This window comes from Chiroxiphia lanceolata, chromosome 16 (assembly GCF_009829145.1).
Source record: "Chiroxiphia lanceolata isolate bChiLan1 chromosome 16, bChiLan1.pri, whole genome shotgun sequence".
In the NCBI taxonomy this organism is placed as follows: Eukaryota; Metazoa; Chordata; class Aves; order Passeriformes; family Pipridae; genus Chiroxiphia; species Chiroxiphia lanceolata.
In genome coordinates, this window is record NC_045652.1 from 9,980,664 (window position 1) to 10,002,548 (window position 21,885).

The following is a 21,885-nucleotide window of genomic DNA, read 5'->3' on the forward strand; positions in this document are numbered from 1 at the left end:
AAGCCTGGCAGAGCAGGAAGCTGATAGTAGATGATAGTCTGCAACAGGCATGGAGTTCATACAGCCTTGAATGTTGAGTATGAATTCAAATTGAATATGTTTTTCTGAGCAGCTGTGAGTTACTGGCTGTTGCATTTTTTAGAAGAGGAGCTTTAGTGACTAGCTGGGGAGTAATATGAGAAAGAAAAGAAGAATGAACAGCCTGAGGAAAAAAAAAGTTTCTGAAAAAGGTTAGCGTGGTGTATCACTTCACAAAGTGGTAGACATGTGGACCTTTGTACAGCACCAAAATACTGCTAGCAGGTAGCTCTCCAAGAGCAGGTCATCAGCCACTACAGTCTGACAGAAGTCCATTAGCTTAAAAAGAGGGTCTTTTAAGACAGGAGGAAAAAAGACAACATAATTAGGTGGTCTGGTTCATTGGAAGCACCTCGGCCGTTCTCAACCTGGACACATCAGTTCCCTTATAGAAGAAATACTCATTCAACAGCATTTTGTGTGACTTCCATTTCCAGTAATATTGTTGTAACATAGGAAACAGAGGTTAGTTCGTCTTAAGCATTTTCTTCTTTGAAACAGACAGCAGAAGGAACAGAAAAATTACAGGAGGTAGTGAGTTTAGCAAACCTGCACATAAAACAATCTTTCATAAGAATAAAATGCTGCATTTACAGCTGTAAATGTACACACCCGTATAAGTTAAAAATACAAAGCTACTTTTCTTTTTTAGCTCAGAGAATGAAAAAATCAAGTGCTGGATTTAAAATGGTGAACCTCATTGCACTGGCAAAATGAAACCATTTGTGCAACATTGGGCTTTTAACTTATCCTAAGTGAGAAAGTTAGACAGTTAGTGCAACCAAAGTGCAGTTGAGTTCTTCACTGTGTGTACATTTTGACTGGCTTGTAAAAAGAGTGTCGAAGTTCATGACTCTCCCTGGCAGCTTCCTTTGATGACTGAAGAAAACATGATCTGCAACATAGTGGGCCACAGCCTGACTCTGAATGATTAGACAGGTGTTCATCAGACAGTGGAGAAAAGTCAAAGTCAGCTACCTGGAAAAAGAACATCAAAGAGATCATTTTTAGTTTTGTTCCTTCTGGCTCAAGTGAGTCCAGCAAAAATACATTGGGCCAGAAATGGCACTTGGTCCTCAACCATTTTCAGTCAGTCACCAACTTCAAATAGACTTCTGATTCATACCTGCTGCTCATAGGCAGTCTCTCCACAGGTAAGTTATTCACATTGTGGCACAACGTAAAGGGTATTAGGTACTTTGCAAAGTACCATGAAAGCTACTTTTGATTTAGGAACTCATGATTATTACAAAGACATTTGGTAGCAAATAAAAGGTGTATCAAAGCTGGAAGGGAGCTGGGGAGATGAAGGTCACATGCTAGGGGTAGGTAACAATTCAGTGCTGTTTTAGGCAATGTACCCCTCCTATTTTATTATCCTGTATCCTCTTGCACTATCTCCCTGTTTTCTTTTGTGTAACTACTCTGAGGTAGATCCTCTGGAAGAGATACTTCAGTGCAAGCATCTGCTTGAGAATATTAACAAATTGCTCACAGAAACTTGATTTAGAGTTCTCTGCAATAAGCCAGACACACGCCTGTTGCTAAAAGTGTTTGCTTACACTGTTTAGATTTTTCAGTGGAACAGATCACACATACCAGGGAAATGTTCCCTCCCGCTCCACTTGTCTGGGGATTACAGAACCTGTCATACTAAATACCTTTCATGGCTGAAAGATACTTAATTACTGTCCCAGCTCAAAGTAGGAGTAACTGAATACCTCCACAAGATCTTTTTGTTGTGTGTTACTTCGGAAGGTCGTGTACAGCACCAGCAGCAACATCACTGAAACCAGAGCGATGCAGACCAGGACTGAGAACGCTGGGTGGATCCCTAGGAAAGAGCACAAGGACACATTCCTGGAGTGATACAATACTCTGAGAAGAGGCAACAGTGAGAAGGAAAAGATGGAGAAGTTTTAGGAGAAGCTCTTGTATTTATAGAACAAAGGAGATGTGTGTAAGAGGGAATAAATTTTCCATCCTGGATTACTCCATGCCTTTCTGAAATCTCAGAAGAGGGAAAAGGTCTTTCCCATTTTACCTGCCTCTTCTCTTGAACAGCCTAAAAAACCCCACCCCGTTACTTATGTTAGCCCTGACTCCCCAGGGTGTTTGTACCTCTGTGGTACTCCAAGAGGATAGGAAAGGACAGGATTATTTCACTTTCACAGCAGCCTCCAGGACAGAGGATTTAGCCCTGAATGCACATCACTGCCTTCTGGAGCGATCTGCCCTGTCTGTACACAAGTGCTGCCCATGGTGAGATGGGGTAACTGTTCTGTATCACAAAGTTGCCCTCTGTCCTCTTCACCTGGCCACCTAACCACTTTCCCACATGATTTGGGAACCCAAGAGGGGCACATGTGACCACGTATGGGGGAGCCAGCAGGGATCGCTGGCAGAAGGGACAAATCTGTAATGAAATGGAGGCCTGGAGAAATCTGCTCTCAAAAACCCCATAACTAAACTGAAAGAAGAATTGAGACTGTTTAGTTAAGTGAGTGTGACAGGTGTAGATTTTCCTAATTATCCTTTCTAACTACCAAAACTGGACTATTTAAACTGAAAAATATGTAATTTAAGTAATATAGCCTTCCCAGAAAACTTGCTACCTTCAAGACACCCTTGGGACTAAGGGTTCAGCAGACTGCAAGAAGCTCAGAGCAATTATAGCAGGCACATTACAAACTCTCCTTTCTCTTATTCCTATCCTTTTAGGGATCTATACAAAGTTTTCAGAAACCTCATCTGCAGGCTGGTTAATTCTTAATTGTCCTTAACCTGTCTGAGACTGTCAGTGCCCTGACAGGTGGGAACCCCTCTCCCTGCTCCTCACCTGTTGGCCACACTTTTATCCCATGGTAGGTTTGCAGCATCGTGACACCGTTCTCCACTCTGATGCTGAGGCAATACTGCCCCGCGTCTCTGAAGGTGTGGCTGAGATTGTAGCAGGAGCCACTGATCTCCACCAGATGGCATTTGTCACCTTCAAGTGGAATGCACTCGGATTTTATGAGCCAGCATAGTGCCAGTGGTGGGCTGAAAGGAAAAGAGCAAAAAGACACGGCAGAAAAAAGTGAAAATTTCACGAAAACTTCAGGTAAGAGCTTGGTTAAACTAATGTAATAATTTTAAAAATAATGAAGTAATTTAAATACAAATAGAGAAGTAATTAACCTCACAAGTGTTTGGTTTACAGCATTTGCTAAGTGAAAAGGTTCTTTGTGGTGCTCCTATGAAGGTAAGTCTTTCAGCTGAGAGCTGAATACCTGTGTGGGTCACCGGCAGGCCACTGTGTGTAGAAAAGTCCACAGGCATTCTCCAAAAAAGATAAAAGGAAGCTTTTTTCCCTGCACTTCCAAGGGAGTATACGTTGTTTGTTCTTTGTCCTTCTCACACAGAAATCATTGTCTGAGCTACTGAAGCACACCCAAGACTTTTCTAATTAAAAAAACCCTGCAGCTGAAACTGGAAAGAACGTAAGATGAGCTCTGGACAATGGGCTGACAGCTGGAAAAGGTAAATTAATTGCAAGGACCACAGCATTCCCTTACAACAAAAGGTTTTTATTTGTTATCAAGCAATCTAGTGCAACCCACTTTATGGCCTTATGGCTTCTCACCATGTCTAATTGATGCTTTTCACTTACATTTCCAGGCCTCTGTTCCAACTGATGCTGCCCAAACTCACCTTATGCACTATGGACTTTGAGTCTGACATCAGATAGAATCAAAATCTTTGCCCCATTTTATTAGTTTTTGTTTCTTATCTCTTTATGACATTCTCTGCTTAAGAAAGCAGCATGTTTATGTGCTTAGCTCATTTTCTAGCTTTGTTTTTGATAACCCATCTCTCAAGCCTTTGTCATTGCTTCTCTATCTTAAGCTCCTATTGCATCAGCCCCAGTCCTGTGACTAGGAGGTTACCAAGCCTGCTTTTAGTGATCTCAGGTTTGCCTGTAAAGGTTTTTGTTGTTTTCACTTTTTGGGGAATGAAGTCTTGTTTGCTACTTACGTGCCATTGATATGAAGAGATAAATTCAAGTTTTCCATTACGTGAGTTTCTCTGGAGCCCACTATGTTAATACTTTTAACAGCATCTGAAAAGAAATAAAAAGGCAGCATGTCACACTCCATGTGGAAACTTGAAACTCACTGGTTTTCCAGTGAAGGTTTGTTTTCACAGTCTTAGCAGATTTCAGCTCCATCAGTCACACAAATAATAATATTTGTCTTGTACCCAAAAACGAAACCTACCAGTAGAGATGTTGTAAGTTTTCTGATTTTTTTATGATTTCTTTTAAATATATAATCAACTACTTTATTAATTCTTTACATTTTTACTTCCATGTTTATTTACTCCTGAAGCTGACCAAATCAATGAGACTTTCCTAATGCTTGTTTTAACTTATGTATTGTTTAGGATTAGCTGGTATAAACTGACAAATCCAGCAAAAGTTATGGTCAACATTTTATTGTTTTAAGTGTATGTGAGATTTTCAAAAAGACAGTAAATTTTTGTTGTAGGTTAAAAAGAAACAGAAGATTTTATATGTTTCCCCCCCATTTTTCTGCACTAGAACAGCACAAAGTCCATTTTGCAATGGAAACACTTCATTGAATCATGTTGGCCAGTTCTTGCATGTGAAACTGTGCTGAAGTTGTGTTACCACTTAAAAGCTAGATTTTATCTGTACATATATAGCACGTTGTGGATCGAATACGCAAAATGTTTTTTGATTACCCAAGAGCTCCAGAGCTGTGGTAAAATCACCAGTTTTCTGCATAATTTCTCTTTCGTGGATGATGCTTCCAATTTGCTCCCATTCAGCTACGACTTTCAGATGCACCGTGCGATTCCCCATGGAAGAGCAGTTACAGTAGACAAAGGGTTCCTTGGTAATCTGGTAAACTCTGTGTGAAACATGAAAAGGTTTAGAATCCAAATTGCCTTTTACCAAGTGCTTGCAGATTTCTGGTTTAAAATTGGACAAGCTCTAATATATTTTCTTTTCAGACTCCAGTCGCTGTGATTCTAATTCTACTTTATGTCCATATCAATGAGGATTTATGTCTATGGCATTACCTATAGAACTACAATCAGTATAAGATCTGGAGTAAACTTGTGCATTTTTAATCAGAGACTAAAGATAATGCTAAAAGAATTCACAAAGTGAAATAGGAATAGTCAGTATATTATGAAAACCACCTTCATAGCAGGCAGATTATAAGTTAACAGGTGGGGGGGAGAAAGAAAGAAAAAAAATAGTATCCAGAGACTAAAGCTTACATCTCACATCTCTCTTTGCCTATACATGTATTTATCTTCAAATAAGATAAATAACTGAATGGTTTTTTCCTCCCTACTGCCATGTGTCTTTACCAATGGTTTTATTTCTAATGGTTCTGAGTGCTGTTCTACCCCTGGTAAAGAGCACCTGCATGTTATGTGAGACACTCTCCACTTTCAAAAGCTCCTCACCAAACTGTTGTATATTTATGGATAGCTGGTCATGATAACAGCTCCTTGTTGCCCAACCACTGCTTCCATTCTCCTTAAGTGCACAAATTATTCACATACACAACAACCACCTGCTAATGGAGATCTGCAGGCACAACGATGTTTTAAAATAATTTACAATGAGCTGCTTATTCCATTTCACAGTTTGGCTCATCACACACACAGGGTAATACATGTAAGCATATATCTGAACAAGAAATCTAGGTCTTTAAAACATCACCATTTTGTGAGCACCCAGTGAATTTAGATTTTCAGAATTCACCAGGGTGACATGCCAAGGATGTACCAACTCACAAAGGTATATGCTTTGTCTTGGGATTTAACTATGATTTTTCTCCAGATGAGCATCTGAATCAGACCCATCTTGAATACTCCTTAAAGCCAACCAAGTAACCACACCTACCCGTCTCCAAAATCCCAGTTGTAGACAAATGATGCTGACTTGAAGTAATGACTTGGGTCATGAAGAGAGAAGGAAATCCGGGTCACTGTGCCCGTGGAGGAACTAGAACCCCGTGTGACAACTTCACTGTCTTCTATCTGGGCAATGGTGAGATTCCCTGTGATAAATTCTGCAGAATAATAAGGTGGGAAAAGAATGACAGCATATGTCACTTCCATAACATGCTCTGTGTGTGTATCAAAACATTACTGCTTAAGTCTTTCTGTGTCCTACTCCAAGTGGTTAAGTGTATTTTATATCTATTACTCAGTGTTGTTACGTATGTTAATGAGGCAGTGAAATGAAAATACTTATTTAGGGTTATACAGTGGATCATGATAAAACTTCTAATAGAACTAAGAAATCTTGGACTGATTAAGGTCAGTATAAACTTTTACTCTTGATGTGAAAACATGGGATTCTCAACGAGTGTCTAGATTTAGAACCAAACCACTACACACACCCTTCATGTTTGGGGTGCTGGGGTTTATTTGTTTGTTTAGGGAGGTTTTCTTTTTCTGGGTTTTTGTTTTTTGGTTTTTAGCTATTTCTACATAAATTAAAATTTGACTGTGACGAAGAACAGAGCACTATATATTGTGAATACAGAAAGGATTAAGGTTTGGTGTCTATGAGAGGTTTTATGTTGGAATTTGTTTACGAGGCTGATCTAAAAGAAACTCTCTAACCTGTGAATAAAGAGGTGTTATGATGACACTGCGGAAAGCTGTCAGTTGATGATTTCATGTCAACCTCCTGTACCAGAAATTGGGTTAATCATACCACCCCACCTGGTTAATTTGTAAAAAAAATAGCATATTTATGATTATAAATATTCCCAATAAGCTGAAATTGCACTTAGCAACATCTGGAAGTGCAGCCATGATTTCATATCCAATTTCAGTACACTCATTTAGAGGTTTAAAAGAAAATGTAAAGGCTCTGTTGTGGTGATGGCCTAAGATCTGCTGTGTCATGCAACAGGGAAAATCAGCAGACTGTCACTGCTGCTGGTCATCCTAACTTTAAAAGTAGAAATGCTGGGAAGCATTGTTTTAGGAGTCTGGATATCTCTGAAAAATGCTGATGTGTGGACTGCAGCTGCTGAAGCATCTAGTTTCTAGTTCAGTTTCTCCAAGTGACCAGAGGCAGGAAAATATGGGCAGGATCACACTTTATCCTGGATGTAGACAGACTGCAGTGTGGCTCTAACTGTACTAGGTGTACAATGCCATCTAAACCCACCTTCAGTCAAAGGGCTACACAAATCAAACTCTGTTGTCAGGAGCCATATTTACAACTGACTTTCGTTTTCCTGGTGCTAACAAAGGCAGCCAGCACCCTGAATACTGAATTCCTGAAGGTGTAGAGGTTGTAAAGGCAAATCTTACCTGTGATCTGAAGCACAGTGACATTTCTAGCAACCGGCCGACACAGCCAACAGTTCCTGTGAGTCACCCAGACAGATACAGGAAAAGTCCCAGGAAATTCTCCAGTCACATTAATTACAGAGTTAAAGCCCTGCTCGGATTTCTCTATCAGAATCAGAGGAGCATAAATCCAGTTAAAGTGATACACGTCTGATGTGACACTTTCATTCTTCACACTTAGAGTGGCCTGAACAGTAGCTTGAGCTCCTGTTGTGATGGGACCATTGTTGGTTATTTCTAGACCATATGCCTCTGTGGAAATGAGAAGAGAAAAAGCAAACCAAACCTTGTTGTATTGCATTGTTAATGTTATTTATTTATTTGCATATTTATATATTTATTTATTTTTAACTAGTCAGTTGAACCACCTCTGCTGCTCTGAATGACTCACTTTTATCTTCTCTGCTTACTTCAGCCCTTGCAACTACTGCAGTGGATGGAGTGTGAGTGAAGTTGGGTTTTACGGAAAGGATGGATTCAATTTTTCCAGAAAATAGCAGTGCAGCAATATTAAAGGATCTGCATGTGTTAAAAATTAACAAAAAACCAAGCCTAAAACCTCAAAACAAAAGGAAAGGCAACAACCACCAATAGCTGTGAACTTGGACAGAGCAGAGGATCTGGTTGCCTCCAACATGGAGCATGTTCCCTCCCCGGCTCTCCTCTCACCAGCAGGGCTGGGCAGAGCAGCAGAGCTGGGAGGTTCTCATGCTGGTGCCTTTCCTTCTCTCTTTCAGCAGCCACCAGATTGCTAACTGGGACAGGAACCCTTGAGCTTCAGAATTTGCATTTCTCACTCATCCGTGACCTGTAATGTGGAGGGAGCACTGGGATCACCCAGCTCCTGTGCTGGCTTTTCTGCACCCATCAGCTTGGGATAGGGTGGAAAGAGATTCCAAAGCATCTACTTAGTGCCCACATTTTATTTTACACATCACAGGTGCTGAGCAATTCTGGAGGCAAAAGGACTGTGAGAAATGAACTGGAACATTACTGCCTGAGCAAGAACTCCACTGTTCACATTTCACAGCACAAGAAATGCCCTGAGTTCAGTTTTTTGAGTTAACAGAGAAATGCTTGTGATTTGATGAAATCTGGCACAGAGAGGTTTCATGTCTCTAGAATATTCAGGCTATGCTCCACTTCAGCAGAACTTAGGAAAAAAATAGCCAGTTACCTCATGCTTATATAGTACTTCTCCTTGGAGGTTATCGTTGTGCTGCACAAACCAGGGCCATATCGGCCCAACAGCTGCAGCAGCTGGAGTTTCAGGGGCAAACCCAAGGTCACTCAAAGAGTGATTGGCACAGCAAGACATTCCATCCAGTTCAGGGATTTCTTCTACCTTCTCGACCTCTCTCTGCAGAACGCAGCTCTGCGAGTCCCACAGCGAGGGACAGCGGCTGCCCGGGTGCCTTGTGACCCGCGGCGCGGGATCAGAGGAGGGAGCATAAGCGCAACTTTTAGGTCAGATGTGCAAAGCAGAACTCCGGCTGCTCGGGATGCCCCACCTCCACTGCAGGCTCCAAGGTCGCAGCGCCCGAGAATAAAGTCTGGGGTGGTGGAAAGGTGCCCGGAGCTGCCTCCATCCCCGAGCATAGCTATTAAGCTGGGGCAGCGAACCACCTCCCGCAGCAGTAATGCAGCTCACGGCTAATGTGTGACCTCTCGTTCCCCGCAGCCCCTCGCCTGCTCCCCGGCGGCGGTGCCAGCGCGGCCCCGCGGCCCCTTACCTGCCGCCGGGGGGGCACCGAGCCCGAGCAGCAGCATCACGCAGGTCAGCCGCACCATGCTGGGGGCCACGGGGGCCACGGGCCGGTGCCGGGACCGGGTCTGGTACGAGGTCTAGGGCCAGGTCTGGTACCGGCTCTGGCCGCGTTGGGGCCGGCGCTGCCCCCGAGGCTCTGCGGCACCTCCGTCCGCGCCCCCGGGCCGCTCCCCCGCGGCAGCGCCCAGCCCGCCTCTCCTGGGGGCAGTTCCTGCGGGATCGTGTTGGCAGCGTGACGGGGCTGCGAAGCCGACGGGGAGTTTAAACAAATAATCAATAAAACAGCGCACAAATGCCGCCCATCTGCGGAGAGCGCGGGGACAGCTCTTAGGGTTCGGACGGGGTTTGTGCTGTGCTTTGGGGATGACACGCACGGGTTCGGTGTTTCTGAGGCCCCGGTGGCGCGGGGACGGCTCGGCTGCGGTTACCGGCACCTGGGCTGCGGTTACCGGTCCCGGAGGGCCCGTGACGGGCGCGCTGCCGCGGGGAACCAGAGGCAGAGCCCCGCAGTGGGCTGTGGGATTTTAAAATTAATTTATTTAATATTTTTTCTTTAAACTCCTCATTCGAAGCCCTTTTGTCACTCCTGGTTGCGGTTTTGTTTCTCCTGGCGGATCAGCCCCCTCTGCTTGGATTCCGGCCCTGCCGCCGCTCTCCCGGGGCCCCGGCGGGCCGGGTCGAGCCGTGCCGGCCGGAGGGACCGGCAGCGGCCGTGTCTGCCCCGGTAACTCTCCCCGCTGTTACCGGGGCCGAGGGGGCGGGCGGGGCTCGCCTCAGGCAGCGCCGGGCTGGGGCGGCTCAAGGCAGGGGTGGCACCGGGGCCGGTGAAGGGACCGAGCGGCACCGCGGAGCTCCGCGCCGGCCTCCGCCCCCGGAGAGGCGCGGGAGGCGGCACCGGGAGGAGGCGGCCGGAACTGAGCGCGGGCGCTTCCGTCGCGCCCATGCGCTGCCGGCGGCCTCCGGCAGCAACAAAGGAGGGACCCGGGGCGCCGCGGCCGAGCCGGGCCCGGGAGCCGCGGGGTGAGGAGCGCGGGGGCAGCGCCCCGGCGGGGCCCGGGCCGGGGTGGAGCGGAGCGGTGTGGGGCGAGGCCGGCGCGGCGCTGCCGGCGGGGCGGGACCGGCGCGCCGCGGGCAGGAGGAAGCGGCCGGAGCGCCGCCGGCACCGCCGCCGGAGGCCTCGAGCCGAGCTCGGCACCGGTAGCGCTGAGGGGCGGGGGAGGCGCCGGCGCGGCCGCTCACGGGTGCCCCTGTTCGCAGGGCGGAGATGGGGCCGGCGTGATGGCGCCCTGGCCGCGGGGAGGAGCCGGTGCGAGCAGCGCTGCGGCGGGGAAGGTGAGGGGCGTCCCGGGGGGCGTTTGGGGGCGCCCCGGCCATGGAGGCCGTGAGGAGCGCGGACAGAAACCGCCCGGGGCAGCGGGAAGGCCGCTGGTCTCTCAAGATGAATGTGGTTTTAGGTTTCTTTACTAGCGGGAAAGGCAGCTCGTGGACAACTCCGGGTACCGCTGGGAGCGAGTCCCGCCGGGGTGTGTCCGAGGGGAGCTGTAAGTTTGGGATCCTGGGTGACAGGATAACAGGTGTGCGGTGTTGGGAGCATTCCCGAGCCTGGAGCCTGCTGCTGGGAGAGATGGAACCAGGCAAAACGCGTGGATGTTTGGGCTGTGGTGGAAAGAGCCCAATAACCACTTGTATCTGTTAGTGCATTCCTGTTGCAGAGAGTGCTGTACATGCTTGGCATTGTATTTGTATGCTTAAGTAAACGTGACAGCTGTGGTTTATGGAAAAGGTGGTCCCCCTCAATAGGTCAGAAAAATGGATGTAGTGATCTGATAGCGGCTGTTAACCAACCATATAAACTAACAAATACTTTTTTATTCTTTTGTAGGTGTGTTGATCTTGATTTTAGGTACTGAAAGCTGACCTTTCCTCCTTCAAGATGGCATTTGTTTCAGCACAAGGGCCTACGGTGGTGGACCAAACCACTTTGATGAAAAAATACCTTCAGTTTGTGGCTGCTCTTACGGATGTCAATACACGTAAGAGACTTTCTCCTTATTGAAAATTACAGTTCTTCAGTAGTTTGTTTCACAAATGTTGCAGTACTGTTCAGGCAGTAGATCAATGTCAAATTCACTTTGAATTTTGAGTTTTGATTTTTGAAGAAGCAAAGTGATGAGCAATACTTGCATGAGCCAAAGTGAGTGAGTTGAGTGCGTGTGTAGTGTGGTGGTTGAGAGAATGGTGTGCCTTATAATTGGGCGATGATAGCTAAACTGATAAGATCTGATTGCTTCTTTGATCAATGAGCCTGGTGTTCTCCTTCATGATCTAGTTTTACATTTACATTTTTTTGCTTCAATTTCCATTTTCAGCTGATGAAACCAAATTGAAAATGATGCAAGAAGTCAGTGAGAATTTTGAGGTAAATAAAAAGAAAAAAAAGCCCAAACAACAAAACCCCAACAAAAAAAACCCAACCCTCTGCAGTGGCAGCCTTTCATGTGCTAAGTGTATGTTAACTTGATTTCTGATTTTATGTTGTTGAAAGATTAATGTTAGTGTCTCGTGACTTATAATTTAAACAGTTACAGGTCATTGATTTTAGGTCTGTATTTAGGAATTAGGCAGGTTGTTGAAGGAATTATGTTTGAACTTATAGAGCTTTCATTCCCTAGTCTTTATTCAGTAAGCATTTAAATAAAAGTGAAATCAGAGATTTTTCTTCCATTTTTTGAATGGAAATCTCTGTATTTAACACTTTCCTTTATTTGGTTCAAATGTGTATTGTGCCCTTGTGAAACAGAGGCCCTTCTGATTCCTCTGAGTAGTTCCATAGTATAGAAGTGAGAGAGGAGTTGTCAGATGCAGCAGAGAAAATGTGGGACTCAAGTTAACCTTGTGTTAACAGAAATTATACTCTAGGTGAATACTTAGTTATTATGTGGCCATTCTGAAATTCATGTTCAAATTCTGTTGGGTGCATTATTGATTTGGATGTAGAACTGAACGTGGATTGATGATTCTGGGGGACTTCCTGAGGTGAGGTTCAAAACTGAGGTGCTTCCCCACAGTATTACCTACGTGGCAGTGCCAGTTGGGCTGGCTGGAATGTTGTTCTGGGCTAGCAAAGCATATGGCTCTTCTAAACCAGTTTCTGGATGGAAACATTTGATAGATTTGATTCTTGTTTCTTAAAAATTTTTTGTTTGAGCGTGAATTTTTTCCTTCTCGGTTTCTTCATAGAGAGTAAAGGAATTAATTTGTATTCCCCTTTGCTTGCTTCACTGGTAGTGCTCTGTAGTGCATCAGCAGAATGTAACTAAATCTAATCTGTGTAATGTCTATTATATACCTCCCCATTTTTTGTTCTTAATTAGAATGTGACATCATCCCCTCAATATTCTACGTTCCTGGAACACATCATTCCTCGGTTTCTCACCTTTCTACAGGATGGAGAAGTTCAGTTTCTGCAGGAGAAGCCAGCACAGGTAAACTGTTTTGAGCATCTCTTGTCTTTTTGCAGTGAAGTCCTTGATTAACCTAATGAACTGATTTATGTATAGGCTTGTTAAAAATAGATCTGTCATTTGGAGTGAAATTGAAAAAGTCCAGTTTCTAAGTAAGTTACAGATAAACTTTGCAAATCTGGGCTTCTATGAAAAATAAGGAAGAACTAGGTGTTGCAGAATTGGCTTTCTTGCAGAAATACTCTACATTGTTATGTTACAAATTAGTGACTTTACTGAGGGTTAGGAATGAAAGGCAAAACTTGAATCTTTGTTATTAAATACTTTAAATTGCATTTCTTAAAAAAAGTTTGAAAACTTTCATTTTTCAACTGTAAATTTGTTAAATTTCCCTTAATTCACATATATGTAGGAAGCATTATGTGTTTGTATATAAGCCTATATCTACATGAAATAAAATGGCTTTTTTTTTCTATTTAAGCATGCAGAAGTCTTAAGCTGAAAAAGATGTTGCAATCCCTTGTTGGGTTTTGAGGGCTTTTAAAAAAGTTCTGTCATATCTTTGGTTTGTTTTTTTTACAGCAACTCCGAAAGCTTGTGCTTGAGATAATTCACAGAATACCAACCAATGAACATCTTCGTCTTCATACCAAAAATATCCTGTCTGTGATGTTCAGATTTCTAGAGGTACTTCTTTTCCTTTTAAAACTGTTTCAAATTTTCAGCAGTATTTTCCTCTGCTTTCTTAATCTTCAAAATTTGCTGGGAGTAGGATTTTCAATAGTTGTGCTACTGGATCAGCAGTGGAAGGGCATTCTACTTAGGCTTCACCCATGTCATCTCTTAGCACAAGCAGGTTTTCTGCATGTTCTGTTCTGCCCTTTGAAAATGTGAATTTTACAAATGCGGGGAACTGTTCTCATGCTGGACAAGATTTCTTGGCAGAGAGCTTATTTTAGAGAGTTTGTTTTCTTTCTTGGAATTGAAAACACTGTCATTTGAAGCTCCCAGAAAAGAGCCTACTCTAGGCAGAGGTGTTTAAATAGCCCCACATGGGTCTCTCTGTCTGAGAGGCTCTAGGAACAGGTCTGATGGTACAAAGTGGTTGAAACTTCTGGGTTTTGTTCCCGTAGGGTTGAATTTAATTTTAGCCACTCTAGGACTACAAGGTATGAAAGGAAAGGCATCTTGCTCATGCAAATTCATATTAATGGAGCACTTTAGATTGTTGAGAAGAATATAATTTATAGGGTTTTGAAGTACTTGCAGAGTAGTTGAAGAATTTAGCAATGGACTCACTAAAGATTCTTTTTTTCAGACGGAGAATGAAGAAAATGTCCTGATTTGCTTAAGAATAATTATTGAATTGCACAAACAGTTCCGACCACCAATCACTCAAGAAGTAGGTCATAAATCTTTTTATGTGCTATAGAACTTACTGCCATGCTCTTCAGAATTGCTGTTTTGTTCTGGTGGGTTGGTTGGTTTGTTTTCCTGCTTTCCTTTTATGTTACCTGACCTGTTATGGGAACCATGTATTTAATTTTTTTTTTTAACCATTAATTAATTTTTAAAAGGATTGCATAGTGCTGCCAACCCTGGGAATAAACCAAACTCTTAAGGTCTAGTTGTCCTTGCTTCAAATGCTTATGGACAATATGATCAGACTAAGGAATAGAATTCCTAAAGAAAGGAAGAGAATTGATGCCTTTTTGGTTTGTGAAGGGAAAATCCTGGAACAGGAATATTATGATTGTCTTCCCTCTATTCCCTTCTTTTCTCCTGTAACTCATCAAGGAGTATTTCAAAGTTGCCTTTTTTTCCATGGTCTTTTCCTGGGAAGACTTAGTTGGTTCATAGTAATTATTTCTAATAACACTGTGTTTGGAACTGTGTTGAGATGGTAGGTGGATTGGATTCTTTCCAAGTGAAATTCGAATTAATATTGACATAACAGAAGGAAATAGGAGGACACTTTCAGATTATTTTCTGTTATCATGAAAAATATGCTATACTGTTGACTAGAGATTTTATGTAATTGTGCTGTAAATACAGAGGTTCTAAAATGGTGGGAGTTTTTTAAAATTTATTTGTGGTAAACTGACTTCTTCCTTCCTAGATCCATCATTTCTTGGACTTTGTGAAACAGATTTACAAGGAACTTCCAAAAGTAGTGGTAAGCTTTTTATTTCTTAAATTGCCCTTGCTACAGTCAGAAAACTAGTTTTTATTTCTTTATTTTATCTCTTAAAGGTATTGACATAATTATTTTTGTATCTAGTGATCCGAATTAAATACAGTTTTAGTGGCTCTATTTATCAAAAATATGTCTAAAAATGGAGAGGTTTAGATTTTTGATTTGGAAAACCTTCTGTTTCTAGCACAGAGAAGATAAGAGGCGAACTTTAGTAAGACCCTAAAGCGCCAGTGCTGTGGCTACAGTTGTTTCCATGTAGCCAAATGTGTCTTTTTCTGGGGGCAGGGAGGGAGGTGGATGTGTGAGCTTCCTCCCTGATACAGAGTAACTGTTTGGGTGTTTTTGTGTAGCAAAAGAACCCCCTTGGGTGGGGTTGCTTTTCCGCTGCTCTCTGTAGTGGGGGAGGTCGCAGGTTGTGTGTCCGGCCCTGACAGACCCTGTGGTTGGAGCATCACACGCGGAGAGGAAAAAACTGCTCTGGGGAATAATTCTATGGAGCAATTCTAAGGGGATAAAAGGCCTTTTGACTATTAGTAGCATTATTATGTTTTTGTTCTGCTGTTTGCTTGTAGAATCGGTATTTTGAGAATCCTCAGGTGATTCCAGAGAACACTGTTCCCACCCCTGAGATGGTTGGCATGATCACAACCATCGTGGTGAAAGTAAACCCTGAGCGAGAGGATAGTGAGACCAGAACAGTGAGTATCCTAACTGCTCCTTGCCTGTGAGACTGTCTGTATCACAATACCACAAATCAGAAGGCCAGGTAAACATAATAGACTCTTTTTGCTTGTTTTTCTTATAAAAATTTATCTTCAGAAGCTGATTGACACTTTTCAGGTATTTTCTATGCAGCTGTAATTACAAGATTTTTATTTAATATAATGCCAAATGGTTTTGTGCTTTTTAAATGTTAGTATTGCCAAGTATAGTGCTATTAAAATGAGCAGTTTTTGTAAAAGTGTATTTTAAATACTTTTTTGCTGTTTATAAAGCATCTATTCTTTTTTTCAGCATTCAATAATTCCCAGAGGTTCTTTATCGCTGAAGGTCTTGGCTGAGCTACCTATTATTGTTGTTCTCATGTATCAGGTTAGTATACTGCAGTATTTTGTATGTAAGTACTTCCTATTTCTGAATGGCTTGTCTAACTTCTGCTGGCTCACATGCTAGTAAAAATGAATGTAATGTATTTTTGAGATAAAAATCTCATGTAAAAATAAGCTGCTAAAATAGCTTAATTTCTTCTGTTTAGTTCTCAAATAAGTTGGCTGCAAGTGTGACTTGTAAATTTCTCTAATAATACCTTTTTTTTTTTAAGCTCTACAAACTGAACATTCATAATGTAGTAGCTGAATTTGTGCCCTTGATTATGAACACTATTATAATACAAGTTTCTGCTCAAGCAAGGTAAGAGCATTTTTGAAAGTATTTTGATGATATTTAGGATAAACTACTTAAACCTGCCATTCAGTAGGCCCTGAAATTTTGTTGTTTTATATTTTGTGATTTTTCCTTATAGTCTTACTGCTGTTAATCTCAAAAGTAGCAACAGTTATCTGACTAAAAATAGTCAAAGCCCTTTAGATGAAGTAATTAGCAAATCTGAATATTTCCTTTATATACCTCTGATAAAATCCGTGGTGAATAAGTGGTTGAAGCTTGAGAGAGACAGACAAGTCTGTGGCAGGGAGTATTGCTTGGAGAAAAAAAATTGCCCCAGTTAGGGGAAAGGAGCCAAATATTTGATGCTTTGTATTGGCTTGGCTTTCTGTAGGAAGTTGAAAATTGTGTGGCTACCTCAGGGCTGTGCATTTCTGCTTGGAGCACGAGGAGCTGCTGGGAATTTGAATGGCAGAGGGCTTGTTGAAAATGGGCTCTCCCATGGTGATTTTATTCCCTTATGAAGCAAGAACCTCACTAGAAGATGATGTAATTAGAAACTTTAGGGAATTTGTTGAGTGAAGGTATTAGAGAGGAGGAACAAAATCGTAACCACTGTTCCATTTACTTTCAGACAACACAAACTTTACAACAAGGAATTGTATGCTGATTTCATCGCTGCTCAGATTAAAACCTTGTCTTTTCTGGCTTATATCATCAGAATTTACCAGGTAGGATGCATTTTTATTGCTTTGTTACTTAATGCAACAGATTTCTAGTTGCTTTATGGCAGGCAAGTGACCAGCATGACTGCAGTGCATCAGGGACTGGAGAGAGGAGCATTTGTGTAACAAATTTGAAGGTAGGGCTGTACTTGGTTATCCTTTCAGAAGCATCCTCATGTGAATGCAAAGTAAAAATGTTCCATTCCCCCTCTCTGGGCATTTAGGGAATGACTATTGTATTTTAGTTTTAGAAGTAGACTTCTTAAAGAGCAACAAATGAATTTTATTTGAACGTTATTTTGCAAACGTAAAGCAAGAACAAAATGTCATAATAGTTGTACTCATGTTATATTTTTGTTGTAGGAATTAGTGGCTAAATATTCTCAGCAAATGGTCAAAGGAATGTTGCAGTTGCTCTCCAATTGTCCAGCTGAAACAGCCCATCTCCGGAAGGAGCTTCTGATTGCTGCTAAACACATCCTGACAACAGACCTGAGGAGCCGTATGTAGAACTTCTTATAAGAGTACCTATAAACTGGAAAGATTTCAGCTATTTCTGTGTATGCAAGAGGCAGATTGCTCATTTGTTTTGGACTGTGACATACTTCTGATTATTTTGGGTGTAGGTGTGATTTTTGGTCTACGTTTTTTTCTTTTTCCTTAAAAAATGAAGTCATCTGAATAAGGTTGGCAGACTGACCAACTGGCTTCTCTAGCTTTCCATGTAATCACCATGTGATGATACAAATTTGTGGTGGTTTGTAATTGTGCCTACAATTGTATGGGTATTTTATAGTACTAGTTTGTTAACCTGAATGGAAGTAGTTCTGTCAAAAGCTCATACCATATGTTTGCTCACAGTATTTGTCTCTAGCATTTTTGGTCTGCCTGAAGTAACTAGGTTTGGTGGACATGTCCTATTCTGGCAGAATTGCACAACTGGAGATGAGTGTACTTACTTGACTGTGTGGTCCCCTTCCTTTTCCTTCTGCTAACAGCAGTTCTGGGGTAGTGCAATGTCTCAAATTTTGTTAGATTGCCAAAAGAAAAAGCTAAGTTTGTTTCCTAGTTCTGGAATTTACTGTTGTGGTCACATGGAAAACTGTTCCTTTGCTGTTTTTCTAAAGAAATTAGCTTATTTGTTCTACATTTTTTAGCCTCTCCTTAATAACATGGCCTTTTATAAGCTTCAGGAATTAATTTTGTAATAAGACCACTTTCTGACTTAGGTTTGAATACCTAAGTTGAGTGGTTTAATGCTTAACTATCTTATTTTGATTATTTCCTTTGCCAATCATTACGTATAGCATTTTCACTTTTCTCTCTGTTTTTTAAATTATAGAATTTATTCCATGTATGGACAAGCTGTTTGATGAATCTATACTTATTGGCTCTGGATACACTGCCAGAGAGACACTAAGGTAGGACAGAGTTTAGAAAAGCTATTTAAGTGCCTGGCAGGGGTGGTTACCTTTGAAGTTATTAATATTTACAGGAATGTCTGTATAGGGTCCTAAATCTTTGCTTCAAAGAACTAATTTTATTAGATTGTTTTATTGGCAGGGCTTGTGCTGCTGTAAAGAGAGGCTGTTGTTTAATACTTCAGCATGGTAGGGTGAGTGTAGGGCAAAATGAGATAAATGGGTGAATGAAAATGATTTCATTTTTTTAAGTGGCAGAGCAGAGGCAAAACAGTGGTCACAGTGAAATCAACTCAATATCTGCCAATATTTCATGAAACACCCTTAATCTTATGTCCAGTGTAAAATCTGAATGAGATTTAAACTGTTTTATTAATCACTACCTTAAAACTTACTCATTTGCAGTTGAAAAAGTACATGGGGACAATACTTACTTTCTGTGTCTTCAACATTCTAGATTTTAGGTGAGCTTGCTGACCATAATAAAGTACATGAACTAGGAGAATTATTTCCTCTTGCTTAAGTATCAAGTGTACCATATTGACAACATATATTTTGAAGTATTTGCTGTACTAGATGCTTAACCTGGTAGTTAAAAGCAAATGATTTTTAAAATGTAACAGTTTTCATAACTGCTTTGGGAATAATGAATCAGCAATGATTAATTGTGAAACAGCTCACCAACACTGCTCAGAATGTGGCTTAAAATGTGCTAATTTGCTGTGAACTGTATGTACATGAAAATATGTGCTGGGATGTTCTGCAGGGGAGGAAAGAAAGCTCAGAGAGGTGTTATGGGCCAGATTGCTGCATCTTGGGGTAGATTGTACAGGTCATAATTCTCTCGTGTAACCGAAAAAGCCTTGTGAGCTCTGGGTCTGCATGTGAAAATAGAAAACTTACATTTAGAAATTTGGAAATAGCTCCAGGCAGGAACTATTTGTTTTAACTCAAGTTAACAACAATTTTAACTGGACTCAGAACGTGTGTTCTTCCTTTCCTGTTTTTACCAACAGACCCCTGGCTTACAGCACTCTGGCAGACCTGGTTCATCATGTCCGGCAGCATTTGCCACTCAATGACCTCTCTCTTGCTGTCCAGTTGTTTGCCAAGAACATTGATGATGAGTCCTTGCCCAGCAGTATCCAGACCATGTCTTGCAAGCTTCTGCTAAATTTGGTAGACTGTATCAGGTCTAAAAGTGAACAGGAAAATGGAAATGGTAGAGATATTCTTATGAGAATGCTGGAGGTATTGATTTATTTAAAACTTTTCATAATAAGTTAAATATCCTATTTTATAGTATGTTGTCAATCACATTTTAATTTTTCCTTTCTTCAGAAATGAGAATGTGTAGAAACAGCCTGTGGACTGTATTTCACTTTAGTGCTTCAGAGAAGGGTTTTTTAGAATGCTGTGCAGCTCAGATAATATCTCAAGTGTAGTGGAGATATGGAGATACTTTGTGAAATCAGCTTCATCCAGCGACTTGTTTCAAAGCAGGAAACTGAATATCTGAATGTCTGTTTTATGGTAGCTTAACTGCTGGTTTTATTTTTTTTAATTAATTTATTTTAAATTGTAGTTATAACCTTTTTCCCCTGCTTAATAGCATATAAGACTGGTATTTTTTAATGCTTTGTGGTTATGTGTGAGTTCTTTTTGGTGTGGTTTTTTTTTTTTAAAACCTGAAAGAGGATTTTCTCACAGGTCCTTGGTATAGCACAACAAAATCTGTAAAATTTGAAATATATTCACATTGAAGACCTACTGATCTTTTTTTTTTTTTTTTAAATGGGGAATGCACCAATTGTTTAAAGTAAACAAACTACTTTGATAGGCTTAAAAATGTTTGCTTCATTTGAATGACTTCAGAAATAGTTGTTTTATTGATCTCAATATGCTGACTTGCGGTATTAGTATTTTTAAATTTAGATTGATTTTTGAGGAATAAACATTCTCTTTTCCCTTCCACCTCCCTTACTCTTTCATTTGCTTTTCCTCTTTGTGCCTTAGGTCTTTGTTCTGAAATTCCACACTATAGCCCGGTACCAGCTGTCTGTAATTTTTAAGAAATGCAAGCCCCAGTCTGAGCTCGGCGCTGCCGAAGCCGCATTACCCGGGGTACCAACAGCAGCAAATGCAGCCCCAGTTCCTGTTCCATCTCCTGCCCCAGCCACTCCAGTGGCCCCTGCACCAGTACCTGTATTTGAAAAACAAGGGGAGAAGGAAAAAGAAGATAAACAGACATTCCAGGTCACAGATTGCCGGAGCCTGGTGAAAACTTTGGTCTGTGGTGTCAAGACAATCACGTGGGGCATCACGTCATGCAAAGCTCCTGGGGGTAAAGCTGTCTAATATTTAATTACATTTATCTTTCATAATTCTACAGTAAAAACTCTCTAGCATGAAAGCAAATAGTATTTTTAATGGCTAACTACTATCTTATTCTTCTTTCAGAAGCACAATTCATTCCCAATAAACAGTTGCAACCTAAGGAGACACAAATCTATATAAAACTGGTAAAATATGCAATGCAAGCTTTGGATATTTATCAGGTATGTAACCTGCCCACATCACACTTTGATTTATACAGTTGATTTTGTGTTAGATCTTTTAATAAGGATTTACTTGTCAGCTGAAAGACAAATTTCACATGTAGTGTTTTTTCAGTAAGTCTTTACCAAGGATATTGAGAAATTCTCCGAATTTCAAAGTACCACTTGCAAGGACTAGGTTGTTTTCTTAACAACCATTATTGTCTGTGTTTATGCAGGCACATCAGACTAAAAATAGTTCTTTCATGTGGTGGATTAAATCTTTTCTTGAAAGAGATAGTTTAGCTATCAGTCCAAGCATTCACATGTCTCTGTTAATCTTCTGCAGTTACACACAGTACTGATGAAATGTAAATGTGTGTGATTGGGTATTAAGTAGCTTTACAAACGCACTGATATCTCCTGCTCTCATCTTTTTCCACTCCTAATGTCATAGTTTTAAAATCTGTGCTGAAAAAGCTCTATTTTAATATTTTTGTCATGATTGGCTCTTTTGCCCAGCTCCTAATTGCATGTGAAACCTATTAAATCTAAGGCTTTTTACCAAAAGACTTTTAAGAATAACGGGGGGGAAAGTTACTCAAATTCTGTAACTGGTATATGTGTTTTCTCAATTGCTGTATTTAGGTTCAAATAGCAGGAAATGGACAGACATATGTTCGAGTAGCAAACTGTCAGACAGTCAGGATGAAAGAGGAAAAGGAAGTTCTGGAGCATTTTGCTGGTGTGTTTACAATGATGAACCCTTTAACTTTTAAAGAAATCTTTCAAACTACTGTTCCTTACATGGTGGAGAGAATCTCAAAAAACTATGCTCTTCAGGTATGTTTTTGTTTACTTTTTAAAATTGATAATAAAAAGCATGTAGGAAATATGTTATGCCTTGAGGGACATAT

At 41.3% G+C, this 21,885-nt stretch overlaps 2 protein-coding genes across 5 annotated transcripts in view; one reads left to right on the plus strand and one right to left on the minus strand.

Annotated features, from left to right (window-relative positions):
- Positions 1 to 492: 492 nt before the first annotated feature.
- Positions 493 to 9,689, minus strand: TMEM130 (transmembrane protein 130). The gene is made up of 8 exons (XM_032703771.1): positions 9,207 to 9,689; positions 7,435 to 7,725; positions 6,005 to 6,173; positions 4,825 to 4,994; positions 4,096 to 4,180; positions 2,918 to 3,120; positions 1,800 to 1,912; positions 493 to 1,056 (listed from the first exon to the last, which is right to left on the minus strand). The coding sequence occupies exons 1-8, from the start codon at positions 9,262 to 9,264 to the stop codon at positions 880 to 882; spliced, it is 1,266 nt and encodes a 421-aa protein (XP_032559662.1). The 5' UTR covers positions 9,265 to 9,689; the 3' UTR covers positions 493 to 879.
- Positions 9,274 to 21,885, plus strand: part of TRRAP (transformation/transcription domain associated protein) — a 76,340-nt gene continuing 63,728 nt past the window's right edge. The window contains exons 1-18 of one of the 4 annotated variants that reach the window (XM_032703768.1): positions 9,274 to 9,965; positions 10,499 to 10,573; positions 11,124 to 11,274; positions 11,611 to 11,660; positions 12,616 to 12,726; positions 13,288 to 13,392; positions 14,024 to 14,107; positions 14,825 to 14,881; positions 15,475 to 15,600; positions 15,917 to 15,994; positions 16,224 to 16,312; positions 16,920 to 17,016; positions 17,374 to 17,512; positions 18,353 to 18,431; positions 19,448 to 19,682; positions 20,448 to 20,775; positions 20,892 to 20,989; positions 21,617 to 21,811. In XM_032703768.1, the coding sequence (XP_032559659.1) occupies positions 11,175 to 11,274; positions 11,611 to 11,660; positions 12,616 to 12,726; positions 13,288 to 13,392; positions 14,024 to 14,107; positions 14,825 to 14,881; positions 15,475 to 15,600; positions 15,917 to 15,994; positions 16,224 to 16,312; positions 16,920 to 17,016; positions 17,374 to 17,512; positions 18,353 to 18,431; positions 19,448 to 19,682; positions 20,448 to 20,775; positions 20,892 to 20,989; positions 21,617 to 21,811 (1,971 nt within the window). In that variant the 5' untranslated portion in view covers positions 9,274 to 9,965; positions 10,499 to 10,573; positions 11,124 to 11,174. Of the gene's footprint in view, positions 9,966 to 10,169; positions 10,262 to 10,498; positions 10,574 to 11,123; positions 11,275 to 11,610; positions 11,661 to 12,615; positions 12,727 to 13,287; positions 13,393 to 14,023; positions 14,108 to 14,824; positions 14,882 to 15,474; positions 15,601 to 15,916; positions 15,995 to 16,223; positions 16,313 to 16,919; positions 17,017 to 17,373; positions 17,513 to 18,352; positions 18,432 to 19,447; positions 19,683 to 20,447; positions 20,776 to 20,891; positions 20,990 to 21,616; positions 21,812 to 21,885 lie in introns of those variants that run through there. The other 3 variants (XM_032703767.1, XM_032703770.1, XM_032703769.1) reach the window with 3 other exon arrangements.

What these genes read in the sequence shown, in the direction of transcription:
- TMEM130 (XM_032703771.1), bottom strand. Translation starts at nt 9,264, where the DNA reads ATGGTGCGGCTGACCTGCGTGATGCTGCTGCTCGGGCTCGGTGCCCCC. An exon ending in GATAAAAGTGTGGCCAACAG is followed by an intron (nt 1,913 to 2,917) that starts GTGAGGAGCAGG and finishes GCTCTTTCCTAG; the next exon opens with GGATCCACCCAGCGTTCTCA. An exon ending in AACAAAAAGATCTTGTGGAG is followed by an intron (nt 1,057 to 1,799) that starts GTATTCAGTTAC and finishes TTCTTTTTCCAG; the next exon opens with GTAGCTGACTTTGACTTTTC.